At 37.0% G+C, this 18,155-nt stretch overlaps 5 protein-coding genes across 9 annotated transcripts in view; 2 read left to right on the forward strand and 3 right to left on the reverse strand.

Annotated features, from left to right (window-relative positions):
• LOC105838590 (pleckstrin homology domain-containing family G member 5) overlaps positions 1–3,286 on the reverse strand; it is a 149,592-nt gene extending 146,306 nt beyond the window's left edge. The window contains exons 1-3 of the mRNA XM_036292321.1: positions 3,122–3,286; positions 2,012–2,235; positions 928–1,091 (exon numbers count right to left, since the gene is read on the reverse strand). Coding sequence (XP_036148214.1) covers positions 928–1,063 — 136 coding nt within the window. The 5' untranslated portion in view covers positions 1,064–1,091; positions 2,012–2,235; positions 3,122–3,286. The remainder of the gene's footprint in view (positions 1–927; positions 1,092–2,011; positions 2,236–3,121) is intronic.
• A 955-nt stretch (positions 3,287–4,241) lies between these two features.
• Positions 4,242–7,380, forward strand: LOC105829971 (L-galactose dehydrogenase). 4 transcript variants are annotated; one of them, XM_036292326.1, is made up of 8 exons: positions 4,242–5,083; positions 5,556–5,696; positions 5,775–5,892; positions 6,159–6,320; positions 6,394–6,627; positions 6,690–6,821; positions 6,954–7,129; positions 7,211–7,380. In XM_036292326.1, the coding sequence occupies exons 2-8, from the start codon at positions 5,560–5,562 to the stop codon at positions 7,290–7,292; spliced, it is 1,041 nt and encodes a 346-aa protein (XP_036148219.1). In that variant the 5' UTR covers positions 4,242–5,083; positions 5,556–5,559; the 3' UTR covers positions 7,293–7,380. The 4 variants fall into 4 exon arrangements, with proteins under 4 accessions (XP_036148219.1, XP_028049054.1, XP_012524516.1 ...); XM_028193253.2 differs by having other exon boundaries at positions 4,242–5,047; XM_012669062.2 differs by having other exon boundaries at positions 4,242–5,007.
• LOC105829973 (N-acetyltransferase family 8 member 3-like) lies at positions 7,290–9,081 on the reverse strand. The gene is made up of 2 exons (XM_012669065.2): positions 8,448–9,081; positions 7,290–8,103 (listed from the first exon to the last, which is right to left on the reverse strand). The coding sequence occupies exons 1-2, from the start codon at positions 8,744–8,746 to the stop codon at positions 7,584–7,586; spliced, it is 819 nt and encodes a 272-aa protein (XP_012524519.1). The 5' UTR covers positions 8,747–9,081; the 3' UTR covers positions 7,290–7,583.
• A 1,005-nt stretch (positions 9,082–10,086) lies between these two features.
• Positions 10,087–12,141, forward strand: LOC114255228. 2 transcript variants are annotated; one of them, XM_036292318.1, is made up of 4 exons: positions 10,087–10,351; positions 11,120–11,208; positions 11,334–11,444; positions 11,982–12,141. In XM_036292318.1, the coding sequence occupies exons 1-4, from the start codon at positions 10,333–10,335 to the stop codon at positions 12,009–12,011; spliced, it is 249 nt and encodes an 82-aa protein (XP_036148211.1). In that variant the 5' UTR covers positions 10,087–10,332; the 3' UTR covers positions 12,012–12,141. The 2 variants fall into 2 exon arrangements, 1 of the variants encoding a protein (XP_036148211.1); XR_004964705.1 differs by lacking the exon at positions 11,120–11,208 and having other exon boundaries at positions 11,982–12,138.
• LOC105836715 (pancreatic lipase-related protein 2) lies at positions 11,754–16,594 on the reverse strand. The gene is made up of 8 exons (XM_012680944.3): positions 16,240–16,594; positions 15,280–15,360; positions 14,756–15,021; positions 13,953–14,427; positions 13,310–13,561; positions 12,967–13,081; positions 12,470–12,676; positions 11,754–11,916 (listed from the first exon to the last, which is right to left on the reverse strand). The coding sequence occupies exons 1-8, from the start codon at positions 16,316–16,318 to the stop codon at positions 11,835–11,837; spliced, it is 1,557 nt and encodes a 518-aa protein (XP_012536398.1). The 5' UTR covers positions 16,319–16,594; the 3' UTR covers positions 11,754–11,834.
• Positions 16,595–18,155: the final 1,561 nt, after the last annotated feature.

The raw sequence follows: 18,155 nt of genomic DNA on the forward strand, positions 1-18,155 counted from the left end.
ATCTGCATATTTTTCAAACGAACAATGTATTGCATTTTTAAATTATGTTAATTCATTAGATTTTTTACAACGTATAAAATATAAATGATTTGTTTGTAGCATTTTACTGGACTATGTTTTACTCTTTTGTTTCAAAATCTCTAAAGATTCAATCATTAATATATTTTTAACTATGATGATCAAGGATTTCCCTCCACGCAAGTTCATGTAAAGTTCAACGTATTATCGTTATTTTTCGTGCCTGACGAAAGGAAATCAGCTGAGTCACCATCGATTCGCGTGCTAGAAAAACGTTACAAACTTCTTTTACTAGCATGCTTATGTAATCAATTCGTTCGTCACCCCATCATCAAATAATTTATGACATTGTGACAATGGTGGCTAGACAACACGTACTGATTTGACAATATTCGAATCAAAGTGGCAACTGATATTCTATCTTACATGACACGAACTATCGATAAGCAAGATACTTTCGTTAAATCTATTAAAAAGATAAGTTAGTTTTTACAGGTAAAAAAGTATAATATTTAAATTTTTCACAATCTTTCAAGATGCAAAAAATAATAAAAAATTATAATACGTTTAGTATAAAATTTTAACAAATTTAGCTTACAATTTGCAAAGAGCTTTTCTTTCGTGAATAACAAAAAAGTACACAACTTGTTTGTTTTCCGTTCTTTTCAAATGTTAATAGAATATTAAAATAAAACAATATATATGTGCGTTGTACTGTTAACTTAATAAAGGTAATATTAACAAAGGCGAAAAACTTGATCTCTTTTAAATGATTACGATAACGAACGCACGTTCAACGTAAACGAGTAATCCAAGTCAAATACCCAGTTTGACGTCAGATTTTCCAAGTGAATGTAGAACGGAAAGAATTTCGCGCAGATTATTCTCGGTAGAGATAAATTGACGTGCCTTGCTGACGGAGTAGGTTGTCCAAGCGGAGCAGGACCTCGTCTTTATTTTCTCGGAGACTTCGGGATAGATCCGTACACACATCCGCCGCAATGATCCAATCCGTGTACCACTGCTCGCCTCTCTTCGTTGGCATGATACTCGCCAATTACCCGTGTGGAAACCTAAAGCAAATTTAATATTAGTCAGGACAAATTATAAAGGACGAAAAGGGAGAGAGCCTAACTCGAACATACTCGGTAAATTAATTATAGGGAACTTGACGTTTACTTTTCATCCTTAGGGATTATTTTGCAGCTGCCTAGGATTTTCCTCTTCATAATAACAAATAATTATTTCATCTGTATTATGAACATACATACAAGAACATATGGCAACTGCAGCTTTGTGATGTTATCAAGTACTGATCCTAAACATATCTTGGAATATAATTAATCCATACATCCATCTGAATGTAACTTTTTTTTATTTCACAGCCAATCCAAGTCGAGTTACGTGTAAAAGTTGCAAGAAGGATATTTATGTCGTATATTTAAACCCAAATTTATAATTAAAATGATAAATGCGAATTTATGATTCTCGTGAGGTCAGATAGCTTCCATCGAGGTATAAAAAAATATCGATTACACCCCATTTTCCCGTTTTATAGAATAACTGAAATAAAAGTCAACTGGTATAAATATCGGGAAATGCGTGTACCTATCAATATATACATAACTTTTGGCAATATAGTTATTTTTATTATTTATGTTAACGTAATATCGATCTTGTCAAATCAATCAAATCGCAATACATTCTCAATGCGCACTGCACGAGAAAACATTACAAGTAGATAGCGTGTATGAATTCAGAGCTCTACAATTAAACAGTATTATTATGTACTTCAACTAATCGCCTATCGCTCGCAATTTCTTTTGTGCGGCGCGCACCGCAGGAATACATCGCAAATTTGATTTGTTCCGCAATATCGCGTCTCGATGATGTAAAAAGTATTTATTAAAATTCGGTACACGATATTCGGTATTACAGTGCGGAAAATCGTGCGTACGTCGCGCCGGCATTATGAAAATTTTATGTTACATACCGGTATCTGACCTCCTTTCCCACCGGTGTATACTGTGGCACTACCGGATATAATTAAAGGCTTTCAACGTCGCGGCCTTAAACGCGAGTAACGATATGTACACAGCGCTGCATCGGAATTCCGTGTACGACGTCCACAGTGCTACCTCCTCGCAGAGCGGAGCGGAGCGTGACGAATAAAACGCAAAGATCTCCTGGACCCTCGGATCGTAGATCTCTCCACCCCTGAAAAATGCCAGTAACTGTCAATGCGATATCCGCGCAGCCGGAAAACTTCTCTCGCCATTATCAGGAAATACCGCTACTCATCGAAGATGTCATGCAATTTCCCAAAATCCCCCCCCCCCGTGCAAGACGTTAAATTACACGGCACACGCGTTTCCCCTTCGGCGATCCGCTTCTTCGAGGATTAACGGCGTTCATTCCCCCCCCCCCCTTCTTTTTAATTGAAACACCCGGAATGTCGACCCGATTCTTTTCGGACGGACGACTCAATTAAACTGTCCGCGCGCGTGGAGACTTCGCCGAGCTTGGTTGCGTTTCTTAGATAAACGGAGAAAACGCAAGACTACGGTGCTACTTGCGGCTTTATTACGTGCTTACGGAAAACAAAATCCCCCTCCGTGTGGAACGATCAGACGTGTCGACTGCGTCGCTGTTTACTACGTCGCGATAACGGCTCTGATTTGTCGAGCGTTTAATTTCCAAATTCCACGGCGTCCCCACGAGCGAATTGAAATAAACGCCATCTCTCCCGCGAACGCAGTAATCACGGTCGCGAGTCTCAAGAACAGAAAGGTCAAAATGACATAAAATTCCGACTTTTCTGTTCCCCTTGGAGCGTGAACGTTAAAAATCGTACATACATACAAAATAGATGTATTTGTCGATTGTTTACTGGTACGACGTTTGTCGTACACGATTTACAGCCTCCCTGCCGTTAATCCGTTAGGCGTGCCACGAAAAAAAAAGAGCGGGTCATGCATCGGACCGGACAGTCCTCCATATATACTTTTCCCGCCTGCGTGAACGAACCTTCTCGAAACCGCCGTGAACCTTTCGTCAATCGTCATAGATAGGGAAAATTCATAGGTAGAGGAGCGTCACTTACCGAATAAATGCACAAGCAAGCTTGCAGCCACCGGCTTTCCTCGGTCCTTCGGAGAAGATGATGACACAGTCCTGGGCGATCGCGCGCGATGCTGAACGCGAGGGACGAGCGAGTGCACTGAGTGCACTGACCAGTGGCAGCCTCTATCTCGACCGTTGGTTTTCGGTGGGCCTGAGGGCACCGGCCCCCGACCGCCCGAGCCCTCGTATTTATTACATAATCGCGCCGAGCCGAAGAGGTGTCCGGTAACTTAACCCAGAAAACCGGGCCACGCCGAAATTACGGGCTCTCCGCGCGCGACAACGAGACGAAAGAGAAGAAACAAACGCGAGCGCGCGCGCACGATAGTAGCGAAGCGAGACGACGCAACTGCAGGCGCTCGCGTCTTTCGCGCGCGAAGGTGGCGCGAAGTTGAGCCTGAAGTTGGCGAGGAATGACTTGGAACTTTTTAAATTATACTGGAATATGCGATTTGCAAAATTACGCATCGCGATTGCAATCCTCGCAATGAATATGATATAAATAGTATATTGTATAACGATTTTTACGTTATATCCTGAATTGTGCATAATTAAAAATTTTCTCCGTGTATAAATATTAATGAATAAATATTGAATATTACAAATTTAATTTTGAGCTACACTTGCAATTTTAAATCGCGATTTTGTAATTCAGAATTCAAGTATATTTTGGATTGTGATTCAAGAAAAAAAAAATCATGGTATTAGTGATAAGTATCATAAAATTGCACCTCTCTAAATTATGTTGAACTAAAGGTCCTTTTCACGCTTGAAATGAAATGGATGATTGATCGGACGTTGAAGAAAAAAGGATGAGAAGCGAACGGCGTTTAGTTATGAAAAGTAAACCTTAGAATAGAAAATAATGTTTGTAAATCTCGGGTCGAACCTCTCAAAATGCTGATAACAAGTTTACCATCATATAGAATACCAATATGTGCCGAGAGAAAAAAATTTAAGAACGAAATGATAGAATTATTAAATATAGTAAATCTGTATTACGTCTCATTTTTTAACGCAGCTTCTCGAAGTTGTTCAGAAGATTAAAAATAATCACAAGAGATAAAAAAGAGAAATGTGTCCTTCGTTCACTTTTAAATAAGACGTGTTTTTATTCGATCAGAGTATTATTATTAGCCACAATTTTTTTTAATTCTCAAATATGATAATTATATATCATCATATGTATTATCGTATTGTATATAATTTTATATTATAATTTATTGTATATTCATAAATCATTAATTCGTTGAGATTAAATGAAAAAAATATTATAAAAATAAGACTTATAGATCCATAAAAAAAGCAGATTTGATTTATGTATGCATGCTAATAACACAGTTAATTTCTATATAAATTAAATTTATAAAATAGAAAAAATAGAGGAGCAAGAGATTCTTATGTAAATTTATCATCGATAAAGCAGAACTCTAGCAGATTTCCTTTTAATCAGTAAATGGTACCACGTAACATTTGTATTACCGAACTAGCTTATATTGTAAGATGGCAACACATCATACAGAACTGTTACTAATTGTTGAATCGAATTGATTCCACGTATGCATTTATACTGTCATTCCACTCTCTGCATTAAAGAGATGATAACATCGTGATAACGCTCGATTAAAATACGGTCACTTTGATGATAATAGCTCAGTCCAGGTTTTATTGCTGTCGTGAGGTGTGGTCATCGTAATAAAACTCCGTTATCAACGAATTACATCTGGAAATTATATATATAACCAATAAATATGTATGGAAATATTCTCGAAAATAGTGGGAAGATAATAAATAATAACATTAACGTCTCGCGGCTTATTTGTGTCTGTCTTAAATGGTTGCATTAAATTGTGTATCTGTGTATATGTATGTGTGCTGTGTACAAATATACATCATTGATATAATTGTGATTATATATAATTATTTCCCAGCATTAGATACTGTAACTATTATCTTGTATTCTCATTACTACAAGTTTACCATGTGATTTTTATATTTATATTTTTAAAATTCTATTTCTCCTTTTTTTCTCAAGATAGCGTACATAAAAGTAAATATAAAGATTATTATTAATTGCTCTTATACAAAGCGTTATGATGATTTTTATCAAATATAAATGTTGGAATAATGATAAAATAAACTTTCTATGTATTAAAGTTTGCATTTAAAATAATATAATATTAAATTCTAAATATACATAATTTATTTCATTGAAATTTTATTTATACTTTATATCATACATCACAATTACTTTTATACACAAATAATGTTTAAAAAAGTATGTAAAAAAGTATATCAGTCTTCTGAATAGAAGTCTGGCAAAAAAACTGGGGAAAAAATTCAACTCTTTAACCTCAAAAATTGAATCCTCGAAAATCAATCTTTCCTCATCGCGTTCATTGTAATAATTTTAGAGATATGTTTCCTCCTACCTATGTCGAGGGTTTTCACGACCCCGAAGCGGTAAGAGCTATGGAATACAAAGAGCTCGGGAAAACAGGACTGCTTGTAAGCAAATTATCTTTTGGTGCCGGTCCACTCGGCTGCCATTATGGGTAAAATTGTCGCTCGTACGAGTGTTATGTTTAACGACACGATGCAGTAATTTTTTTTACATAATTATGTTATTGCAGCACATATGACGAGGCGGACGCTATCGAAACTGTACGTCAAGCAATAAAACGAGGCGTCAATTACATTGATACGGCACCGTGGTACGGCCAAGGTCGATCTGAGGCAACACTTGGCAAGGTGTGCAAAAATTTTTATTTTTAATATAAAAATATGATATCATAATTGCTTGACGTACATTAATGCTACCCCAGTTAACACTAATTAACAGTAACATAACAATGTCAATTTTATACTCAACAATATAATTGCTGTGTACAGCATGCGTTATAGTACATTTACGTTGAGTATAAAATTACAACAATGATTATATTATTACTGTTATTATTGAGTACTGTCGATTGGAGAAGGGAAAACAACTGTTTTGTACTGCATACTCATTATAGGCGTTAAAAGGAATTCCACGCAAGGCTTACTACATCGCGACGAAAGTTGGCAGATACGAGTTAGATTACGACAATATGTTCGACTTCAGCGTCGAGAAAACGCGGAAGAGTTTTAAAAAGAGTTTGGATCTGTTAGGAGTGGATTACGTCGATGTTATTCAAGTAAAACGTCACACGTTGTCAAAATTAGCAAGTCTAAAGAGAACCGTTTGAATGTCCAGGATTAAATTTACAGGTTCACGATATTGAATTTGCACCTTCATTAGATCTAATAATCACCCAAACTTTGCCGGAACTGTCGAGATATGTGGCCGACGGTAAAGCCAAGCACATAGGTATAACTGGATATCCGATCTCCATACTGAAAGAATGCATTGAAAAGAGCAACATAAATATTGCTTGTGTACTGAGTTATACGAGGCTTACTCTCATCGACGATACTTTGCTGGAGTACATTCCATTCTTCAAGGTACGTAATTTCGTTACTTCTTGCCGAGCTTCACGGTAATTTTATTAATTGTTGTCTTATAGGAAAACAAGGTTGGTCTAATTAACGCCTCCGCACCGTGCATGGGTCTTCTAACAAATAACGGTCCACCGAGCTGGCATCCGGCATCTGAAGAGATGAAAAAACAATGTGCAAATGCTGCACAGTACTGCAAGGTATATTAACAATAGAGAAAACGACAATTAAAATAGCATATTGTGCAACAACTGTATATTGACAAGTGAATTTAGATAAATATATTTATTTGTCTGTAATGCTACTGAAATAATATTATTTGAAAAATGTAGGATCATGATGTGGAACTCGGCAAATTGGCGGTATGGCACTCCATCCAATATGCGGAGACAATAGACACCAATTTAGTGGGAATGCAAAACATGAAACGGCTGCAGATGAATCTGGATGTAATACAAAATGGCATTACAGAAAAAGAAAAGACAGTGTTGCAGGAAATTCAACAAAAGTGAGTCTCATTGAAAAATCTTCTCTGTGGCACATCGTTACTTTTTTCAACTTGTTTTTTTAAACTGAAATATAATTCTAGATTTTTATCGACGGTGAAGAATAAACACTGGGAAGGTAAAGAAATCCGCATGTATCGAGAAGCCACCAAGAAGAGCATATGAGAAAAAAAACTTTTATTTCTGTCGTTTTGTCGAATTATATGACATTGTATAACAATATTTTGAAAGCATAAAAACATTTTCTAAAAAATACTCTCTCTACACATTTGTTAATATAAAATTTAGAGATTCTTTAATATTCTAAAATATTTTAATACTCTAAGCTCTAAGCGTATGCAGTTAATCACTATTTGGTTCGAGCAATTTTGTTCAAAGGAGAACACAATATTAGTCAATCAGTCTCATTTGTTTTTCAAGAGAGATTCATTGTCTCAATTGACGTATACTAAAAATCTATTCAAACGGACTCAAAAATTCTTTTTCAAAATCTATTCCGGGTGAGTAATCGTCCTCGGTAGGTTTAATCCTGTAGATTAATTCATACATTAATATCGTTATGTATGATCCTAAGATAGACTTGTGATACATTTGCTTCAGCTCAAATCCTTTCTTAAGGCACAGCTCTCTACCCTCTTCAGTGTACTCAGAAGCTACTATATTAGCACTGCTGTATCCCGTGTCGATCGCAAATTGTACAGCAGCGTTGAGCAGGTATGATGCTATACCTTTCCTTTGATATTGCTCATGCACGCATAGTCTCTTTATCCATGCACTCCTATCCACTCTATAACTCTTACACAAACCGATGGTTCCTACTATTTTTCTAGCTTGCAAGAAGGCACCTATGTTGGCTTGATTAAATTGCTCTTCTGTCATTATGGTATAATGAACCTCCTTGGGATGTCGTGTCATCAAGTGAGGCTCAAATGCCTCAGCAACCCAGAAGCAGGAGAAGGCATTTGACATGTATAGCCTGTGAACAATAATATTTAAATGAGACTGAATCCCCCAAATGACACTGTTGTTGATCCTAGAATGATATTGCTACTAATACGTAAATTTTATGTTAATTAAATGATTTTAATTAAAAAAATGAAATAATTGTCAGTTGTTTTCAAAAATATTTGTTTACTAGTATACGCGCTAGACATTGAAATGCTAATTAAAACAGAATTTTTCACAATAAAGTTACAAAGGATAAAATTGAATTTATCAAATAAATCTATGAAGCTTGCCCAAAAATTATCCTTTATAAAAAAGGACATACGAGAGTTTGTTGTTCTAAAGTTAAACCGAAAGGTCCATGATGCAATATACCTTGGAATATTGGAAATCTCCCCATTGATCTCCGTCAGTTTCGCGACGAAGGTGACGCACGTACTGACATACATCAGTGCCACGACTGCAGGTATACCCAGAAGGCAGACGGTCAGCGGCATCCCGAAGAAGATGAACATTATCGCGGCCAGTAGAATTATCAGCTGAAAGGTTATCTCCTTTAACAGCATCCCGCGAAACGTAGCGTTCAAGGAGGACATCACGCCGTCTCTGATCAACTCCTTGCAGCCGGTCTCGTCGCCCGGCTTGAAGGCGCGCACGATCACGATGTGGTTCATCGTCGAAGGCACTTTGGGACACACGCTAATGTGATACGCGCCTAACTTGCCGGGTATATTTGGCCATTTATCACAAAAAAATAACGCTTACTGTTCTATTGTTTACTACCCGCTACTTTAAGGTTAGAGTTCTAACAGCCCGTTGCTTACGCTGCCATTCCGAGCAATTCCGAGTGATTCCGAATTCCGAGCCCGAGCACACCACCGACACCATCTCACGAAACCTGAGAAAAGCGCCAAGAATCGTTTGAATGCGCACGTCGAGGCACACGGCACACGTAAGGCACACGCGAGACACGCACGGAGTTGACAGAGCGTCCGACCGGCGCTGGAGTGGCGTACGAGACTGGAGCGCGGAGCAATGGGGCAACATGGCGGCAGCGGCGCAGGCGCGGCGAGTCAACCGCCTAGCAACGCCGAGTGGCGCCGACTAGCGCCGAGTCCCGCCGAGTCTGCCTGCCAGCGGTCACGTACGCCCCGTACGTTACTGCCGCCATGTTTCTTCGCGCTCCAGCGCCGGTCGTGGTCGGTCGGACCATCGGACGCTCTGTCGACTCCGTGCGTGTCTCGCGTATCCAGAATTCATTGTGCGCAGGTACGGTATTGTGTTAAGAGTGTCGTCGCGCTAATAGACAACCCGCGAGGCATGTGAAATCCCGTAACAGTGTCGTATTCATGTGTAAAGCGCGGCATCATGCGTTCGCCTTTGATTTCGAGTGAAGTGTTCGCGTGCACGTTCGAGCAAAGTGTTAATGCTCCGTTCGGTAGAATGGCGATCGTGCCAATAATAAAACTTTTACTAGTCGTCGCGCAATCAGAGATACAAAACTTTGGGAGCTAATTGATTTACTTCTGTTCAGTGTGTCTTGACGTGCCGTACTTTTAACATATTTTTCCAACTGTAACGCCAAGTGAAATTCTCGCGCGCGGATTACGTTTTACTCGTGTGTGATATCCGTAATATCGGGATTGCCGAATAAAGTATCGGGCGATCGTTATTAAAGTGTGGTTCGGGAATAGCAGGATGATGTCAGCAGAAAGCGGCATCCATGGAGCGATTCGGTATTCTGGAAAAGGAATTGTAGCAGTAGCATCAGCAGCAGGAGCAGCGACAGCAATCGGTGAGTGAATTTTTATCAAATCAATTAATTGAATTTATATCGTGTATGTGTGGTTTGCACATTTATAGAACATGATTAATGCATGTGCATAAAACAGATTTAAAATATGAATGCATATAATCGTAAAATTTACGGGTATAGCATGAAACAGAACCAAATAAATGTGGACATAGCATAGAAGAGACCCAAAAAGTCATGCACGTTACCTACGGGATTCATAGATATTTGACTACGTAGTTTAGTGTGAACATTTTGTGCACATAGAGGCGCTTGTCTACGAATTCTGTAGGTAATTGCGATTCCGTGGTTTTCTTCCGTCCTAAATCAGAAGTAAGGTAAGGTTAAGTGGATAAAAACAATCAATCGGAGAGTTTGTTTTATATATAACGCGATCTATTGGACATGGTTAGTTAAATTCGGGTTAAATTAAGTTGTGGAATTATCTCAATTCTTCAAGGATGTAAGATGCCACGGATATCGAAAGGTAAAATCGGAATGGTGAAATGATAAAGATCAACAATCAGATGTCGATTACGTTTCGATTTTTAATATTATTTATTTGTTTGAAAAAAAATGTAGGAGAAGTTTCTGGTCCGAGCAAATCCAGAAACACTTCCTGTAAAAAAAAATCTTTATAAAATTGTTCAGACTTCTTTTTTAACAATTATTACATGTCACTTTGCAACTTTTAAGTTAGGAGACTCGGAGTAAATGTTATATATGTATTATTTTAAATGGAATGAGATTGTATGCCTGACATGCATTGCTATAGACATAAATTGTAAGTTGAACAGTTTTTAATTATATTTTGATTCTTTCTATATAAACCAAATTTAGTTTAAATAGTATATCGTGCTACAGAGAAATGTATAAATATCTTAGTACTTTTGTCAGAAATACGATGAGCATAATTCTCGTATTTCTATGATGTGTATTTTTACAATTTACATGTATGTACGGGAAGTACACGTTATTTATTTCATGATCACAGGCGTCTTTTTCATCGCGAAATACGCTGAAATCTTTAATACCGTGAAGTGCGTCGCGTTCGGCATACATGCGATGCATTTCAGTTTGCAGTGTCCGTCCATCCGTCCGTTGCTTGTCCGAAGTAGCGATTAGCTTCGTGTTCTTCATTTCGTCGAATCGTCAATGCGTGTTAATTGAGATCTGAATTAGACATTAATCTGAATAGTGTTCGAGTGCCCCGCTTGTGTTTTTTTATGCAGCTAGTTTCTATTTTCTCGAAAAGTGCGTCGAAGTAGTCGCCTTGCAAGCCACTTCTTATCGTTTTCGTCGTCGTCGCGAGACACAGGAGACATGGAAGTACACGAGATCGGAGTACGTATCGAAATTCTGCGATTTCGCGTCTTTTCATCTTTTATCATACGTATCGAGTAGATATCGCGTGCGAATGAGTATCTGGAGCGAGTTGAATCTAACGACAGACGATCGTTATTTTTCAGTCCACACGATCGTCTTGTAGGATGATCAAGAATATAACCAAAAAATGCGTAGAAGAAGGAAGGAAGTACCCGGAAGTAGAGAGAAACAGGGCAATGGCGATGCATCGGCCGGTGAGTGAATTGCTTGTTATATTGCGATTATCGCCCTGTATTAATTACGGTAATTTGATCAAGATCACAGGGTGTCGAGAGAAATTGAAAAAACCTGGAATTTTTATGGGAATTTTATTTATTAACTTCGAAAATCGTGGTTTTCTCGAGGAATTTTGGGATAACTTTAAATTTAAAATTAAATTCTTTCTCTATTTCTGACAAAAAAATTGTTTCTTTGATTTTTTTTTCAATAATTGATTAGCAGTAAATATTCATTCATTCATACGCGCGAGGAAAAGGTGTCATAAAACAAATAGAAGTTTGCGATTTTTTTTAAATAGGCCGCTAATATACACGGATCATTATTTTTATTCGTATATACTATAAAATTGCTATCAGAGGTATATATTATAACGTGCAGCCTTCATTTTTCAATTCCACGTGCATCTCGTACGAATTGATTACAGTTTTCGTTCTGCAATATTCCCACCTGATAAAAAAAAAACATTTTAATTAATTATTACTGTACATACAATCTATGTTCATTGTTTAAAGCTTACTTTTGGACTTGGATTTTTTAAATAATTTGCATCAGTTTTCAGCACAAAAGGTTTGGTAATTTTATATACATATTTAAACATATACGTGCGTATATTAAAATATATATTATATAAATTGTATAGATAATTAAATATATATGTGTGTGTGTTTAATGATTATATAAATTTATAAATTAAAAAAAATATATTTGTATATTCAATAATTAAACATATTAATATTAAATGTAAAATGTAATAAATATACATTTACATTATATAAAAAATTATCTTTCTATTTTATAGAATTAATTTTTTTATTTTACACGGGGCATATAAAATTATAAACAGAATTCTTGAATTTCTAACACAAATAATAAATTGCTTATAATTGATTCAAATGCGCAAATTTAATTGTGGTACATAATAGAAAATCGTACCTCTATTCGAATAAATTTAATAGCGAACCAATTTTTTATCAATAAATTATCGTGCCGCCGTATTTACCTATGGCCCTTACGATCCTCGAGGGTTAATTTATCGAAAAGTATCATGTCTGAATCAGGAGGTTGTGTAGTTTCTCCCTCTGTCCCATTAGCGGTAGATTGATATGAGATGATGCCGGTGATTGATGCAGTATCTTCTGTTAACGTGTCAAAATCCACTGCCGCGATATTATAGAACGTCATTTGTTCGTTTATCTGATTCGACAAGCTTGAATAATATTTAAAATAATTAATGCTTTTGCCATGTACAACACAACTTACACATTCCAAAATTTATTATTTTTTTTTATTAAATTGTATACAATATTACATATTTATGCCGCATGCACATTATATTGCACATTATAAAAAAAATTACTACATCACCGCTTTTGGAAAAAAAAATTATAGAACCTTAATGTCATAATGACTAATACCTTTAAAGTTCATGGGACGTTTATAATATTTGTAGTGATTGTTAGATAAATTAAAATTTTAATTTAAAAATATTTTACTTACGTGCATTGAATTCTGAAGAGCGTTGTGGAATTAGTGAGAAAGATTTTGAAGAAAAGAGTACCAGATGTTTTTAGCATATCTACGGATGTCGTCACTGATGCTCTGATTGGTTGACCTAAAAATTTACGAGATTTTTCTCAAGTTCCATAATAATAAATTCTTTGTCATTAATTTTTTTCCATAATTACTTGCTAAAATATAACCTTGTATAAATACAAATCTGTAAAATAAATTATTCATCTAATAATATATTTGTATAACAAAACAGGATTAATGTCAATAATATTCTACTTCGATATACGTTTACTCCGATGAGAAGATAATTTTTTTTGTATCTAGATACCGCAAAACGGTGTTTCAGCTCTAGTCGCTAGATAATAGACTCCTAAGGGTCCATGATCAGCCGCGTAACCCATTTCCTGATTCCAATTCGTTGATTCCATAGGGAAGCATGTTCCTTTCGTATAGGATATACCTCCGTGTGGACAAGGCCATGCGATGAATTTGCACCTTTCATTTTGCGAGCGGACGCTCTCTATGTAGAGTTGAAAAGCTCTTAAATGGCTACATGCTATATTCTTGTCCAGTAAATCTTCTAAAATAAATAATGAAAGAAACAATTTACAATTTTATAAAACCACATGTTTTTTTCTAATAGGAAGAGAATTAAACACTTTATGATATCTATATATTTTAAAGCAAGCCTAAAACCTTTTATTTGAACGTTATTAGTCAACATAATTCGCTAATAATACATGTAAAAAAGATTAAAAAACCTGTTTAGGAAAACTATTCTAAAATTTGGGATTAAATGTATATCTATCTTTATCATTTTTTATTTTTAGCTTTTTCTCATATCTGTAATTATTTTAAATTTTTTAAATATTAAAATAATTAATCCAAAAATCTAAATAGATTTTTCAATTTAATCTAGAAATTTGAAATCTGTTATTTCGACGGGTTTGGTTGTCCTAGGGTTAATTTACCTTTCAAGTGACTGACCACCACCGAATTTTTAATATCGGTGCAGCCGGGCTGCTCTCTGCCGCCGTTGGGGAAAAAATCGATGTGTCCGATCGGCTTAAGCAGGCCAAAGCCGTCCATGAAGTCTTGAGAGCCGTCGGTGTGAATGACATCGACGAGACGGGCGTCGGTGGCGTCCAATTTTCTCGACTTCTCCCTGAACAGGTGACGCCTGAAGAAAGGTGACGCCGGGTCGAGACCTGTTATGCGGCCCAGCAATAGATTCCTACCCTTCAATACTTCCGAGGCACAGCCGGCCACGTGCGCGCCAAGACTGAAGCCGACTATGTGGATGTCGGCGGGATCGATTCCCAAATTGATGGCGTCCAAAAGCACCAAGGCCAATTGCCGGCCGACCAGCTCGCTATTTGCCGCCGCGGCCGTGTAAGTCGTGCCAGCCCCCTTCGTCCAGTCCAAGATGATTATATTTGCGTCTTCCTGTATACGCGAAATTAGAATTTCGAAGATATTCTTACACTAAGAAAAGTGTTAATTTTTCAACTTGATTAAATTTCTTCGGTTCAAGTATTTATGCATTTAACTTAAATACATATGATAGTTAAAACTTCAATTCAGGTATTTTTATGTTTGACTAAAATACATAAATACTTGAAGAAATTTAATCAAGTTAAATAATTTAGTCAAATTAACAACTTTTCTCTTCGGCAATTTCTCTTTTAGCTTGAGAGTTTTATAATCGTAAATTTTTTCTCTCTGAAAGAAAAAGGACGTTTAGTTAAAATTGAAATAAACTGCTGAAAATTACTTCATCGAGAAGAAAATTTATGCCAAGTGTTACGCCGACGTCACTTCCACTGCCCTTGAAACCGTGTATTAACACCCTGAGAGGCGCGCTGACATTGAGCCGGGAATGTATGATGGACTTTAAGTCGTCCCCGTATTGTAAGGGTTCCGGGTTCTGTCGGTCCGCACGTGTGTAGAGGAAGAATCTCGTTTGAATTATGCTAGGATGCTCGGGCGGTCGTTTTATTGATAAATGCGCCGGCGGATCCGCAAAGCAGCCGAGTAGATCTGAAATAATTTACGTATTTTTCGATATCGGAATAAATATTCGTCTAAGATTCAGAAAAATTAAATAAGTGTTTGTCACACAGTTTACAATAAGAATATTATTAATTTGATTTAAAATCTTACAAGAGAAAATAATTAAAAATTTCTTTAAAATGTACCTATTTTGAAAGAAAACGAATAGCAACGTAAATCAAATCTATATCCAGTTAATTTACGCGGATTGAAATTATTCTGAACAAGAGGTCTACGTTATCTTACCGTAACAAACTTTAGATTTTTCCTCGCGAGAGATGGCGAACCGTCTCAGCATAGCACGATTCCGCGCCGCGAGAAGTTTGACTGGAAAAAGAATGTGTCATTTTAGCGGGAGAGGTTCAGAGATTCCATTTTCGATCGCGTGTACAGGCGCGTGTTGTTGATTCCATTTGTCTGATCGCCCCACTTACACTCCACTTTCACCCGGAGTACCGCAAATTATCATTCGTACACAGAGCATCAGCCTCAGTATGATTTGCGCGCCGGTAGATGGTATACAGCTAAACGCTCGGGATAATTGAATTTTCAGTTTATCACAACATCATATTACTGCATCACGCAAGCTTTATCATAATAATGGTTGCGCTTGTGAAAGTATGTCGTATGTAAATACGACCTTAAGGTGCAAAGTACGGCATCTCTCACGTGAGAATTACTGCGAATATGTTTGCTCCGTGCGCATACAGTGTATACGTGTGTATGTACACACGTGGCATTCGATTTGTGTGATTCTTCTCGTGTCTCTCTGAATGGCACTCGTGACGGAAAGAATTTGAGATATTTTGTTTCCAGCAACGCGTACGCGTACGCGGCAATTACGTAACAAGTATCAGCAAATTATGCTGGCTCGTCAACCGATGTTAAAGTCAACGAACCGTCATAAATGCGGTTAACCGATTAGCGCGAAGAGTCGCATTTTACATTACGCGTATTTTACGCTTTAATGAACTTCCTGTGCGAGATGTTATTACATTTCGGCGATAGAATTCCTTTTTTCATCTGGAAAAATATGCAGAAATTTAAGACGCGCACAAGATCACGAAATTTACATTAATTTTCGTACGTTAACGAAGAAAAACTTTAATAACTTTTTGTACCAGCGCGATATCCGACTTTTATTCCGCGAATGATTGTCATATTCTTTACGATTTCGATGTGACACGAGTTTATTAGCGCACTCACCAGTCTGCAATTTTCCGGTGATTGATGTAGCGACAGCAATTATCAGCAAAACAAGTAGAACGCGAGCAACTGACTCCATCTTGCCACTGAATCGTCGAAACTTTGCGTCCTTCGTTGCATCCCGTTTCTCCACCTTCTCCCAGCGGCCTTCTGCCGCTGCTTCTTCTTCTTTCTCTTGATTTCTCTTCTCTCCTCGTCGAAACACTTCGCGTTTCTGTCGCGTTTGTGCACGACGCGCTTTTTGTTTGCCTACCACCAGGCTCACTACAGGGACAGCGGGCTCTACCCGACCGTAGAAAGCGCGCCTTCTTTTTGCGCAACTTTCTGCTTGCCAGAGCCTGACGACTGCTCCAACATTCGTCTAAGTTCGCTTTGGATTTGCAATCGACGATGAAATTTGTCGTGAAATTGTTCATCTATTCAGTTTCTCTTTTCTCCACTTACGTACGTTATTTTCTCCCGTATAATGTTTTCCTATCTTTATGTTTTTTTTTGTAAAGATATTATTTAAAACGATAAAAAGATGGATACATCAGTGTTGATTTAATTTAATGATTTAAATTTGCAAAATCCCTCTTTTTATTCAGAAATTAATTTCTTATGTGATTTGTGCCGAATGTAAAAATATACCGAATCTAGATAAATATATATTCTCGATTGATAACCGGTTTAAAATTCAACGACATTGGCGCGACATATACGCTTTCGCTAAATAACTGCGACTGCCTTGATATGATGTAACTAACTGTGTCGTACCGTCTTCCAGTATAGACAGAAACTGCGTGCGCGGAGCTGAACGTCGGTGCATCGCTTTCACTGAAGTAAATTATACGCGACGTGTCTTCTCGCGTAAAACCTGACGTCGCGTCAGACGGAAATAGAAAGCAGATCGATTTGTCCATGTACGGACAAGCAATTAAACAAATTGACAATTAAATGTGATAGAGAATTCTTTCTACGCAAATCGAAAGCAAGTTATGAAGTGCTCGATTATACGCATGTCAATTTTCCGCATTTACATTTTAACATTCTAAAGCAACAGGTGTAAAAGTTGACTCTTTCAAAACAATTAACTTGGATGATTACAGATGTGAAAACAATCGTTAAAATCATTAAGTGCTTTCACTCTTTCAATAAACCTGCAAAGATAATAGAAACAAAATAGAGACTGTAAAGTAAATGTTCTAGTGACTGAACATATTACTATAATTTAGATTTGGTTCCTTCAAATATTCTGTACAAGTTTTTGTTACTTTTAAAATAATTAAAAAATTTTTTAATATTTTTTAACAGTTCTCATTTTTTATATCTTAATTAATTCTGTATTCTTGATCCTGCGTTCGGTTACTGACACGTTTACATTATCATTCTTTAAAGAATTATTAATTTCCTTTCACTCGTTGAAATATTAAGATAAAACTTCTCAGCTCATGGACCGACGTGTACTTACCTCAGTTTCTTAAATTAACATTCCTTTTTGCCAGAATGCGCAGCTGAAAATGCAGGAAACGCGAACACACGCAGCACGCATAAATTTTCCGCTGAAAATTGACTGGGTGTAGACACAAGTATTAGACGTTTACTTATAACATATTTATTTGTAATGTTTTATTAATATACTCCTTACCGTAGACATATATTTATATCATGGCAGCATATTATTATGATATTGTATAATATAAGTGAGGTGACTGACAAAACGATTCATTATTTTTCTCTTATTACTCTCCGCGGCCGAAGAACGACACACGCTTATTCATTGCTCCCTCCCTCGCCCATTCACATCCATGCCCACGTGCACACCCACACATACACACGTGCATACGCACATATTCAAACGTACACCTGTACCTCATCTACGTACGCTCGCTCTCCTAATTTATCCCATTTATTCCGCTACAGTCTCTTTCGTGTCT

This window comes from Monomorium pharaonis, chromosome 9, assembly GCF_013373865.1.
Source record: "Monomorium pharaonis isolate MP-MQ-018 chromosome 9, ASM1337386v2, whole genome shotgun sequence".
NCBI classification, from domain to species: Eukaryota; Metazoa; Arthropoda; class Insecta; order Hymenoptera; family Formicidae; genus Monomorium; species Monomorium pharaonis.

Bases quoted from the DNA above. Each gene is read 5' to 3' on its own strand.
- LOC105829971 (XM_012669062.2), top strand. From the start codon at position 4,976: ATGGTTGCATTAAATTGTGTATCTGTGTATAT. The intron at 5,697-5,774 runs GTAAAATTGTCG...ATGTTATTGCAG, and splicing joins CCACTCGGCTGCCATTATGG to CACATATGACGAGGCGGACG. The intron at 6,321-6,393 runs GTAAAACGTCAC...TTAAATTTACAG, and splicing joins ATTACGTCGATGTTATTCAA to GTTCACGATATTGAATTTGC.
- LOC105829973 (XM_012669065.2), bottom strand. From the start codon at position 8,746: ATGAACCACATCGTGATCGTGCGCGCCTTCAAGCCGGGCGACGAGACC. The intron at 8,104-8,447 runs GTATATTGCATC...TATTGTTCACAG, and splicing joins GAGATTTCCAATATTCCAAG to GCTATACATGTCAAATGCCT.
- LOC114255228 (XM_036292318.1), top strand. The intron at 11,209-11,333 runs GTACGTATCGAA...GTTATTTTTCAG, and splicing joins TGGAAGTACACGAGATCGGA to TCCACACGATCGTCTTGTAG. The intron at 11,445-11,981 runs GTGAGTGAATTG...CATTGTTTAAAG, and splicing joins CAATGGCGATGCATCGGCCG to CTTACTTTTGGACTTGGATT.
- LOC105836715 (XM_012680944.3), bottom strand. From the start codon at position 16,318: ATGGAGTCAGTTGCTCGCGTTCTACTTGTTTTGCTGATAATTGCTGTC. The intron at 15,361-16,239 runs GTGAGTGCGCTA...TTCTTTTTCCAG, and splicing joins CACCGGAAAATTGCAGACTG to TCAAACTTCTCGCGGCGCGG. The intron at 13,082-13,309 runs GTATCTAGATAC...GTAAATTTTTAG, and splicing joins AGCTGAAACACCGTTTTGCG to GTCAACCAATCAGAGCATCA.